General features: G+C 37.0%; 1 protein-coding gene across 1 annotated transcript; it reads right to left on the bottom strand.

The window, feature by feature from the left end:
* Positions 1–2,235: 2,235 nt before the first annotated feature.
* On the bottom strand, positions 2,236–7,840 carry LOC143550722 (putative lysine-specific demethylase JMJ16). Its single transcript, XM_077041351.1, has 12 exons — positions 7,547–7,840; positions 6,495–6,843; positions 6,345–6,416; positions 6,197–6,274; positions 5,624–6,127; positions 4,826–5,047; positions 4,575–4,736; positions 4,123–4,491; positions 3,236–4,049; positions 3,054–3,157; positions 2,786–2,983; positions 2,236–2,705 (listed from the first exon to the last, which is right to left on the bottom strand). Exons 2-12 carry the CDS (start codon positions 6,789–6,791, stop codon positions 2,436–2,438), a joined length of 3,090 nt encoding a protein of 1,029 aa, XP_076897466.1. The 5' UTR covers positions 6,792–6,843; positions 7,547–7,840; the 3' UTR covers positions 2,236–2,435.
* Positions 7,841–12,472: the final 4,632 nt, after the last annotated feature.

Here is a 12,472-nt window from a genome sequence, read left to right as displayed (position 1 = left end):
TCCTAAAGCATTGCACCCTGTTGTGGGTGCTCTAAATAAAGCATTACATATGTGACCAACGAAATCAAAGCATTACATATGTAACCTTATGTAAGAAAAATAAAGCCTTGATGGTGTTGATAGCATTTGAAACTTTACATAAAAAACAAAAACGTGTGTTGTGTTGTGTTGTGTTGTGTTGCATTGATAAAAATATGTATCAGGAATTTAAGCTTGTACATCATAGCGTTTAGAAGAAATTAATAGTACTTTACTCTATGAATTTTTTCATGTAAAAGAAAGAACCGTATATTTTAATGAATTTGGGGTTTCGTTGGTTAAAAAAATAGAACATCTCATAAGTTTTTCCGTAAACAAAAGTATAAAGCTAATAAAGATTATAGTACCTAAGCATCATTATTATTCTCTAGAAAGGAATTTATAAAATTATTCAAATGCACTTAATATGAACTTTAGAGCACACAATTAAAAAACAAATAAATAAATAAAAGAAGAAACATATGTAAACTAGTATTTATTATAGCTTCAAATAGTTTTGTGTGAATAAAATTAGAACAAAAATGATTTTATTGTTAATTTTTTATTAAGTAAACCAAACTTTAGAAGATATCATAGTGCGGTGGATGGGAATTTATGCTTTGATGACCACCAATAAAAATTGTCACGTTGTACTCTTTGACACTTTGCATAAGATTGGATGCTACGAAGTTTATGCTTTTATGGTGGTGAATAAAGTGTTAGCATACCATCGATAGAAAGAACAAAGGCTGCATGACTAGTTTGTAACTTGTGCTGCTCATGTTGTAACAACGAATAGTAATTACATGACCAAAACACATGTTACCAAATAATATAAAGGTTAGTTAATGTCTCACCCCTACGTGACAGTGCGGTCACTGTGGCCTCACTTTCTATTATAAAACCCCTCTCCACAACGTAGTCTTGTGCTTTAGTAGCAAATTCTCTTGGGCATTGTATCCCCCGTATTAGGGTCGTACAAACTGCTCGCCGTTCGAACTCGTTCGCCGCTCACTTGGAAATTGCTCAGAAAATGCTTGCTCGTTTTTTCGCTTGATTGTAAACGAGCCACTCCGTTCGGTTCGGTTTGTAAACGAGCCATGCAACGAGCAAAGGTCTATTCGGTTCGGTTCAGTTCGGCTCGAATATTTTTAAATCCTTTAAAATTATATTAATATATTGACAACACACTTTGTAGAATAGTAACCAACTTTCAAAAGTGTTCTAATTAGGTCACTCAACTTTAAAAAGTATTCTAATTAAGTCACTCAACTTTCATATTTGATTAAATTAAAGGTTTTAACATGCCTTTTTAGCCTTTTTCTTTTTTGTTTCACATAGCAAATATCTTTATCTTTTTTCGAAGTTGACGCTGAGTGGCGACGTGAATTTTATTTTTTATTTTTAAATTTTAATATAATTAGCGTTTTTTAAAAATTTTTAAATTTAGATATATTGCAAATTCCGACCCCCCACATCTCATCCTCCATATCTTTCTTGAAGCACAAAAAAATTGGTGAGACTTGATTTGAAGATTTAGTGACTCGATTTGGAAAAAATATGCACCAGTGACCTAATTGGAACACTTTTAAAAGCTGGTTACTATTCTATGAGATTTTCCCTAAATATAATTATACAATTCTTTAAACCCTTTAAAATTCCCAATTTCGTCAATTTTATAGTTTTGTTTGTTCACTTTAAGTTCACAGAATACCAGAAGTTTGTTCACGTGTTTATTATATCTCAGTTCAAATTTATTTCTTGTAAAAAATTACAACATATTACACGTTTATCTGAAAACTACTAATTTGTTTACAAAACACATTATTTACAACCTCTAAACTTGTTTCTTATTGAAAATCTTATAGTGAAAAATAAATAATTAATGCTGGAAAATCGCTCTATGTTTGATCGAGAAATGCTTGATTCGATTTTGGCTCGTTTCGGTTTTCGCTCGCTTCGAATTTCAGCCGCTCAGTTCGGTTCGGTTGTAAACAAGCCAAGCAACAAGCAAGCCTTCGCTCGGCTCGGCACGGCTCATGAACAGCCTACCCCGTATAATAGGCTTAGCACGACCGATTGTTTTTGGTTTTGTGACTGGATAAAAAAGGTTATAAAAGGATGTCTGTTTTAATGAATTAAAGATATAAAAGACTGTTATAAAAGTAAAGATGAAACAGAAATGCAAAATAAAAACAATCTAACAACAATTATAAAACCTAAAAAATGAATCTTGGTTTCTCTTATCCCATACTAAAATGAATGTTAATCTTCAAAAAGAAAAAATTTTCCGGTTTCTCTCTACTTTAAACCCTACCAAAAACACCTAGAGTGAAGAACAACCGTTAAAATTGGATCAAAAAAACCGAAACTAAAATGAGCTGAAAGTATTTACAATGTTAAACTAGAAACTTTTGTCATCCGGGACGTTTAAGAATCTCGTCATTGAGAAGCTTCGCTACCTCTTGTTGACTGCTCGTTGAACCCTCATTATTCAAAACACTCAAAAACGCGTTTAACTCCTCCAAACTCGCCTTTTTAAACAGGCCCGAAATGATGGAATCAGAAGCAATGTTTGGCTCCTGAATCTTTAATGTGGTGTCCTCTTTGTTATGGGACTGAGAGTGAAAAGGTCGCGATTCCCAGTAATCCGTGCATACCCGATTCGTATCCATTGACAGGATACCCTACCAAACCGACGGCATACCATCTCGTTAAGATATACATAGCCGAAACTAAGGTTTAAGGTTTAAGGTTTAAGGCTTACCTGCAAGATGGATGGTGATGAAAAACCAAACATTTCCATGCCATCGAGACTCCCAGGAGGCTGCAAAGGAGGAAGATTCGGTACTTTCAACTTATGTTTCTTTGAGATCTCACTATTAACTCTCTCTCTAATCATTTCCCAACATTTTACTGGCGAGAAATGAATAAACGTTTCACTCGGATCCTTCTCCAACGAAACCTGAAAGAAAACAAACATGTTTTTAACTTTGAAATTATTAATAAATTAACATGAGATGATTTTCAATTACCATAAACAGAGGTCTATTCTTTCCCGCATCAACGATTTCTGAAAGGTAGTAGCACGAATCTGTAGGATCTAGCACGTTTATATACTTAACCCGACTCTTAAAACCTGCAACAAGACAAAATATTCAAACTCACATTTGTCGAGTATTATACAACAATAACTGATATGGTAACAAAATTGTACCTTTAGGGTAAATGGCACGATTGTCACACCATAACTTTCTCGATTGGACCACACCATATTCCAACGGCTCAACATTGCAGCTTATCCTTCTAACCACTTTTGCAATCCGGGGACCTTTTTGTTTACCTGGGTTGGTTTGCGTGTTTTTTCCCTGTCCGGATTTTGCATATAATCCAATAATTACAACTTTCTCATCGTTTTTGGGTAATTCCACACTTATGGTACCAGACCCTTTTGTAACCATGAGATCTTGCGGTTTGTGAGAAGAATCAGAATCATTTTTCACTTGAACTTCACTTTTAGTGGCTTGTTTAAGCGGTTTTGATGAGTCATCGCCCTCGTCATCACTAAGCAGAATAACATCTTTACGTGACGATTCCTTTGATTTCAACAAATCTTGAACCGTTTCTTGCCCCTTTTGTTCTTCGGTTGGTGGTTCAGAAACCGAGCCCGGTTGTTTATTATCTTTAGATACATAAGAAGATAACGAAAGCCCTAGATCAAGCTTTGCCCATCTGTAAATAGCACTCAGTTTTCCTTCCAATGCTTCAACCAAAATAGCTAAATCTTTAATATCATGCCGAAGAAGAAAAAACTTTGAACCCCAAGCACAAGAACAAAACTGTTTCGCATGATTTAAACATGAATACTTGTCGGGTGAACACTGTCGGCACCCTGCTGCTGATAAATGCAAGTCAAAGAAACAAACACTGCATTCTCTTTCATTTGTTGCATCAAAACCCGCCTCCATTTTTAGCGCCTGGGTCGTGTAGCAAAGAAAATCCCTCCTCACACGCTCAATTTCCACGCGCGCCTATCAAATCGCACAAATTTTTAATTAGCAAAAAACAAAACATTTTTGGATTTTTTTTGTTATCTTTAACTACCTTAAGCGTTTGTGTTAATATTCCGTTTTTCCCACAAACGTCCTTCCATCTTAAGTTATCAGGAGTGTGTTTTCTAAGCAAATTAAGCTCCCAATGAGCTTTCACAGCGTCTCGTGCGGCTCCAAGCAGCAATTTATCATGAGAAATTGAAGTCTTTCGAGCCTGCTCACGATAAAGCTCAATGGCATTATGACCGTGTGGTAGCCAATCAACGGGAGCTACATTAACCGCCTCCGCACAGTTGAACCCGCAATTGAACCCCGAGTGATACGCTCGAGGAAATGTCAGAATAAACTCCCCGGGATTCTGAACGCACCGGTAAACCGGGACCCCTTCTGATTTTAGTATCGATGGTGAAAGTTGTGTGACCTAAATTACAATAAACAAGTTCACTTATTATTCATTTAGAACTATATATTTATCTTTAATTTTCAAACAGATATATTTCTCACAAGTTTGTGAAGCAAGTCGGGTTGTTCAGCAAAAAGATCAGGTAAATGTTTTCTCATGGCAGCCTCTAATTTAATGGCATCTTTCCCGGGTACACCGTACCACATCTTTGGAGCACCAAAATGCATGTAATTCATTGAATATAAATGATGATCTTCAACATGCTGTTTTTAAAAGAAAAGGATAATAATAATTAAATATTGTAACATCTAGTGAAGCGTATAAATGAATAATAGAAGCAAGATCTACTCACCCAACAGAAAGATGAAAAACACATTCCAATGTACAACCACGGGACAAGAACACCCGATATATCACTGCTTTCATAAGTGAGTAGTGATCCCTGAAGCCTCGGTAAGTTATTTAAGTTCCAACCGGATCTAGTGTACTTTGTATCTGAGCCTGCCACCTGGTAAGCCTCTTTTGGAAACCCGCTGCCAAATGTACCGGTTTCCAGATCAGCACCATAAAGCACCTGGCATTGTCACAAGACAAACCATGGTTATTGTTATATTTGCAAATTGCTGTTTTGGTAATTAATCCAAAAACATGTTTTAAGATGTTTTAGTCGGGCTGTAAATAAACAGAATGTTCGTTGAACTGTAATTAAATGAACGCATGTCCGATCTGTGAGCGTTCATTATCGTTCATGAATATTCATTTTTGTTCACTGATGTTTGTTTAGGTTCGATTATGTTCATTTATAAATGATTAAATTCATTTAGTAAATTTAGACACATAGCAAGTAGGAGAGAATCTTTCATATGTTTTGCTTATGTGGATTTGGATTAACAATCACGGATGAGGATTCAAAGAAATTCATGTTTGTTCGCTCGTTTATGTTCGTGAAGCTTTCGTTTAGATATTAATGAACGCGCAAAAAAGAAAAAGAGCACATTCATTTTCTTAATAAACGAACATGAACAAGAATATTTGTTCATTTAACTGTTCGCATCTGTTCGTTTGTTCAGCTAAATTTAAACAAACAAACACGAACAAGCGCCGTTCGTGTCCGTGCGTTACGTTTGCAAGCCTAATTTTAGCAAGATACCTCAATTTCTTCGCTGGGTCTCTCTATCATTCGCCAATATTCCCCCTCTATATTTTCTAAAGACGGTTCCCGATCTTTCATAACCGAGTCACCAGACGCATCAGTAACCGTTTCATTTCTTCTAAAATACTGATTCTTAAAATCATCTGCATACTTGTGAAACTCTTTAAGAGTGAACCTTGGACCGGGTTCAAACCCAAAATCAGGTTCGCGAACCACCAGCTCAACCGGAGCTACGGTTTCTGACCCGTGGGTCTTTTGATCTCTTCTCCTTTTCCCTTTCTTCTGGAAATTAGATCTCAACATTTGACTTAGCGCCCCCCGTTTTTGAAGTTTATCAACCCGTTGGACACGTGTAGCAAACGTTGAATTTTCCCATATACTATTATTATCCTTAAGGGCACATGGTGGTTTCCATGATGGAGGCGGTACAATACGACAAATGCCGTACGCTTCGGCTTTATCGCGTATGCTTGAAATGTACTTTAATGTATCTCCAAACTCCTGTAAACCAATTAGAGTCATTCACAAATTAATAATCAAATTATTGAGTTTTCAGTAAATTTTTATCACCTCTTCGGTCGGATAAAATACAGGAGCTTCTAGAAGATCAGGCAACCGAGCTTCTTCTGGACGCCATCTTGCAATAACCTGAAAACAAATGTATAAATAAGTACAATAATTCAAACTTTAAAACACAAAGTGTAACAAACTGAACAACCTTTTGGCAGTTATGACACATTTCACATCCACGAATAACCCCTTTAGACATCTGCGTGCTTGAAGTTTGATTCTGAAGTGTAAACTTTAAGTCAACCAATACTATAGAATACAACTAAATATTTGGTAAAGATAACATCGTGAGACTAACCTGTTCAGAATCAGACTCGTCTCCCGAACTGCAACCGAGCCGGCCATAGTTTATCCCAGGTCTGGGCCTAACGGACCGCTTAATCTTTTCATTATTACTGGGCTCAACCTCGGCTTCTTTCTTGACCGGCTGCGGGTCAGGACTAGTGGAAACAGAGGAATTAGATTTAGACCCATTTGCGATGTCATCGACCCGTTTGAGAGAAACGGCTGCAAATGACTCGAACCCGGGTGGAATTGAAGGGATATCTATGCTCTCTTCTTTGACATGATGCATGATAAATTTGGTCCCCATCATGTATATAGAAAACTTCACAAAATCAAGATCTCTGATATTTTGAATAAATTGTCTGCAATGTCCAACAAGTTTTAAATAATATAAGGTTTCATAATGCATCTTGTTTAGGGATGCGAATGAGCCAAGCCGAGCCCGAACTCGACCAGGCTCGAGCTTGGCTCGTTTATTATTTATAAATTAATTTATATACACTTTTAATTATTTTTATATATTTGAGAACAACCTTAAACGAGCCTAAGCTCAGCTCGAGCACGTGTAGTACCATAAACGAGCCAAACCTCAGCTCGAGCTTGGCTATGCGGTGTGAAGTTAATACATAGTTAATACGTAGAAGTCCAAAAAAGGTCAAACTCAATAATGCACAAGGCTTGTTAAGGCTCGAAGAGCTGAACCGAGCTTCTAATACAAGACTCGAGCTCGGGCTCGATAACTAAACCAGCTTCTGATACAAGACTCAAGCTCGGCTCGCTTCGAGCTTTTTATCAATCCGATCTCAAGGCTTGCGAGCTGCTCGGCTTGGCTCGCTTCGAGATTTTTATCAATCCGATCTCAAGTAGCTTGCGAGCGGCTCGGCTCGGTTCACTTCGAGCTTTTTATCGACCCGATCTCGAGCATCTCGCGAAGCGGCGCAGCTCGTTTGCACCCCTAACCTTGGTCATCTCGCTACATCAGATCGGATCGAAGACATGTATTTACGCATGAGCCAGACTTCAAAGAAACCGAAAGTTCAAAAGAGATGAATTAACAAACATTACCCCCAAAAATTAGGTCAATGTTCCTTGACCAAATGCAGGTCAATCCCAGATGTTGAATACACTTGCAAACTTCAAGAACCCTAAAAATGGATAAATAATTATAATTAAAATCTGACACTCAACACCATCAATCAATTTATGGCTAATTAAAATCAAAAAGGGAAAGATCTGATCTAACAGAAACAAACCCAGATCCCCAAATTCACCCAGTAAACATCAATCAATCAATTCAAGGGCTACAGAACCCAAAGTTGACCAGGTCAAAATCCCTAAAAACCAAAAGGGGATCCAGACATCTCAGGTTGCATGTAAAATCAATACCCAGATTCAACACAATCTTCAAACACATATGCATGTACCAGATGCCAAATATTAATATCTTAAAAATAAAAATAATATAAGCCTAGATAATATCAATTATCAATTATCAATTATCATCACACAAAGTCACAACAACCCTCTTTTTAATATTAATACCTGGGTATGAATTAATTTATAGTATGGTAGATGATATCAAGAACATAATAATATGTAGGAAAATTTGAGGTGGGTTTTTAATAATAATAATAATAATAATAATTTTAGAGAACAAAAATAAAAAGAAACTGAAAATGTTTTTACAATATTACAATAGCAAAGGCATAGTATACTGGTCCAACAACTAAAGCATTAATTTAATCAGGATCTTTAATTACCTTTTAATTTGATTGTTGATATGATAGAATAATAAAAGTCATGAATTGAGGGTAGTAGTAGTAATAGAAATTGGGTGGAAATCTAATAGGGTAACGTTTTTTATGGTTTATGTTATTTTATTTTATTTTATTTATTTTTGTTTCTTGATAATAATAATAATAATAATAATATTGGGAAAGTTTTTGGTTTACCTGTGTTGGGTTGTGAATTGTGATTATGAGTTTGGACGCGTGAAAGGAATTGAATCTTTCTTATGGCATTACTCCAATTGTGTCTGCCTTTTGGACGGTCAAGATGGAGCCACGATCCCCGATGAGCCTTTAATATTATTTTGTATACTTCCCATGTGGAATAGCAATAGAATAGCAATACCATGGGCAAGGCAATATATATTTTTGGTCAAGAATCAAAGATAAAGCAAGGGGGTTGTGTATTTTTTTCTTAAAGAAGTCATCCATAGAATTTTAAAATAATAATGGTCAAGGTTTTTATTTATTTGGGTATGTCACATTTTGCGGCTAAATTAAAGAGAATGTAACTAATAATCTTTTTTTATTAGTTTTAATTGTTTCAGTTTTAGGATATCGTAATGTATCGCACCGATGAAATTGTTGTTGGGTTTTATACTTTTATAGGCGTGTTAATTTTAAGCTTAATTTAGCAGTGAGAGATTGATATGTATGGGTTGTTATTGACCAACTCAAGAACGTCCTCTAAGAGTTTGGATGCAAATACAATAAAAACTTAGAGCCATAGATGAGATAAGATGTTTACCTTATAAAGTTTGGTGGACTGAAAGAATTGATACATTGTGAGACAATAACTTTGTCGCTAGATCAGGTATACGAAAACACCTACACGAATCAAACCCGAAAACTCCTTTTCGGATTACTCAAACTCTACTCGAACACCAAAACTATAAACGACTTTCGGTTTGCTCGAACCTTAACTGATACATCAAACCGAATTGACTATGGCATATGGCAAACCGTCGGTGATGGGTGACAACGACAACGGCTTAAAGAGATTAGGGTTTTCTAAGTTGTTTAGCAACCCTAATATTCTTTGGAATTATATATTTGTAGACTCCAAAAATCTAATTAATATCAAAAGAGTGATTTGTGTTTTAAATAAACAAATACATTCCATGATTATCAAATAATCTTTTATTTATTTAACAAGTTATAAAAAATTGAATTTCAAATTCAAAACACTTTTGATTTGGATTCAAATATCAAATTTCAAATAATCAACCAATATGATTATTTGTTAACATATATAAAACCAATTTCTATTATGGACGATTTTACAACTTTTACTACGTGTTTTACAACTTCTGTTTGCGTTTGTTTCTTGTCATTATGCAGATGTCTTATTTTCTTGACCTTCTTTTCTTTTTGTTGTATTTTTGTTTCTATTTCCCCTTCTTCGTCCTTTTTATCGTTGTTGTTTTTTTCGTTCTCACGTATTGTTAAGTTGCAGGTATAATCTTGTTGAACATTTATGAATCAATCGTCATCGTCTGTGACATAATGGTCGAATTGGTGCTTTCATCTACTTCTCAATGTCGTCAAACCATGTCTTACGGCACTGTCTCCCAACAGGCGCAATTGAAAAATATTTGTCGATTTCTCTAGCCATCGGTGATGTTTTGTACATCTACAATCGCATACTATTGGTTTTCCTTTGTTGATTTTAGGGTATGTAGCTTTTTTCTATGCCTTTGATTTACTCGATTAGGGTTAAACTAGTTGAACCTCCCTTAATAGGCCATCCATTAAATTCCTCTTGTTGCGTCGTTTCCATCAATTTTTGATCTTCTTATCATTAATTTAATGTTCGTTTTTTGGCATGATTTGCATGAAGAGTCAGGTGTTGTTTTTTTTTAAGAGGTAAATGTCTGTAGTTTGCGGACCATATCTGCAGACATCTGCAGCAGAAGAGGTGGACCAAAACTCTGCAGTCTGCAACAAGAAGACTGTTTGTTTTTTAAAATCTGCAGACTACTATAATAAACGAAAAATTAAATAAACCAATTTTTTTAAACTTTATTCAACAATAAACCAGTAATAATTGTACAATTTTAACAATAATCAAACAACAAACATTCACAAACCTTCTACAAACTTTAATCAACAACAAACTAGTAATAATTGTACAATTTTAACAAAAAATCAAACAACACATTCGTAAATCTAAACCTTCTACAAACTTTATTCAACAACAAACTAGTAATAATAGAACAATTACAATAATGGTGAATAGACTATCAAATCTTGAAGAAATAAGCATGCCAAGGTAGATAGTGTTGGAGGTGGCAGCTGGGGCTGGAGGTGGGGGAGCAGCGTGCGGCGGCGGTGATGTGGGGAGAAAGGAAGGCAGCGGCGATTGGCTGGGGTAGATGGAGGAGCAGTGGCCGTCGGCTATGTTAGGTGGAAGAGTAGCGGCGGCGGTCGGCTAGGGAGGAGCAGTGGCGACGGCGGCCATTGCGGCGCCGGAGGTGGAGGTCGCGGTGGTGCGGCGCGACAGTGGAGGTCGCGTTGGTGAAGGGAAGGATATGAAGGGGAGGAGAAGGTAGAATGAAAGGGGGCTAGGGTTTGGAATAAGATAGAATATGCAGAAGATCTGAAAAGATGAAGGTCCATGTCTTCTAGGATAAGAGGGCATGAAGACGTTTTTAATGAAACGTCTCTAGAAAAGCAAACAGTCTGCAAGCCTAAAGGTCTGCGCATGGTCTGCGCGGCGCAGACATAAGAGACCAGAAAGATCTTCAGACAAAAAGCAAGCACCACCTTAGACACACTAGGTCTTTGAATTTGAATCTTATTTTGTGTTGAAATGTAACATCCTAAAATTTTAATGATGAATAAAGGAAGTTATGTTTAGTGATTTCGCGTAATTGATTAATGTCGGGGAAGGAGCGGGTCTTGGACTTGGATTAATTGAGATGGGTTAAATGAGAATGGGATTTCAGGGATATAAATACCCCCAAAATCCCAAAATATCTTCATTTTCCCCCACTCTCCTAAACACACACATACACACACACCAAACACACCCAAAACCGCCGCCGGCCGGGCCGAGAAAGAAGGAAGGATCGAGCGAGGTCCGGGTAAGAGAGAAAGATTAGTGGTGATACCAAGATAAACGAGATCCAAACAAGCTCAAAAGGTATGATTCTTGATCTTGGAAGTTTAAAGATCCGAGCTTTTAGTGTATAAACGACCGAAAATGGTCGGGAAGTGTAGTGGGTAGTATTGAACCTTAACAAGGGTGTTAAAATCGCCCGAAATGTTGATCAGAAACCGAAACAGCGGACATCTGGGCAACTTCGCCTTCATCTGGGCAACTTCGCCTTCAAGCGATGAACTTCGTCTGCAAGCTAAGTTCGCCTGATGAACTTCGCCTGCAAGCTAAGTTCGCCTGATGACAAGTTCGCCTGAGGTTTAAGTTCGCCTGATGACAAGTTCGCCTGAGGTTTAAGTTCGCCTGATGATAAGTTCGCCTGAGGTTTAACTTCGCCTAAAGCTAAGTTCGCCTGAGGTTTAACTTCGCCTAAAGCTAAGTTCGCCTGAGGTTTAACTTCGCCTAAAGCCAAGTTCGTTTAGAAAATAAATTAAAAATCTAATGAAAAATGTGTTAAGACAGTTAATGAAAATAAAATTTTTCCAAGCTGACCTGGCAGCTCGACCCCAGCCAGGGGCTCTGCCCCTTGGACCCTGCTAGGGGCTGCCGCCCCTAGACCCCGCTGCCAGGGGCGCTGCCCCCGGACCCCCGTTCGTTGTGGGTAGTAATTAAGACTAGAAAGATGTTATAAGTAGTGATAGTTAAATTGATATGTATACTTGTTATACAGTCAACCGTGCACAACTGAAGAAAGGGATTACGATCAACGGAGAACGTAACCGTGTTCAAGTGAGTTTCTAGCCCCATTTATGTGTTATGTTTTCGGGGCTGTGTGCATACTCAACATGTTTGTTAATACACTTATCCTAAGAGATAAGTGTATGCCTTATGTGGATAATGTGAAATGTATGAATAATTGCTTGATGGTACGTGAACGATCTTCGGATATTGCACGTACTGTCAGGTTGTAACGCTATGTATAAGGTAAGTATGTTATGTATGTTTATGTGTATGAACATGATAGAGATAATAGAAGAAAGAAATGATAATGTATGGTTGTATGGTTACGGAAAGGGTACCGAGCCCTAATAATACTCGAGGTAT

Source organism: Bidens hawaiensis, unplaced genomic scaffold (assembly GCF_021521415.1).
Source record: "Bidens hawaiensis isolate Kalapana, Puna unplaced genomic scaffold, B.hawaiensis_p1.1 tig00000055_1, whole genome shotgun sequence".
Classification (NCBI taxonomy): domain Eukaryota; kingdom Viridiplantae; phylum Streptophyta; class Magnoliopsida; order Asterales; family Asteraceae; genus Bidens; species Bidens hawaiensis.
This window is presented reverse-complemented; position numbering and strand designations above follow the sequence as displayed.

Coding starts and splice junctions, on each gene's coding strand:
- LOC143550722 (XM_077041351.1), bottom strand. CDS start 6,791: ATGATGGGGACCAAATTTATCATGCATCATGTCAAAGAAGAGAGCATA. Junction 6,417..6,494: donor ACGAGTCTGATTCTGAACAG/GTTAGTCTCACG, acceptor TTTACACTTCAG/AATCAAACTTCAAGCACGCA. Junction 6,275..6,344: donor TGTGTCATAACTGCCAAAAG/GTTGTTCAGTTT, acceptor ATTTGTTTTCAG/GTTATTGCAAGATGGCGTCC.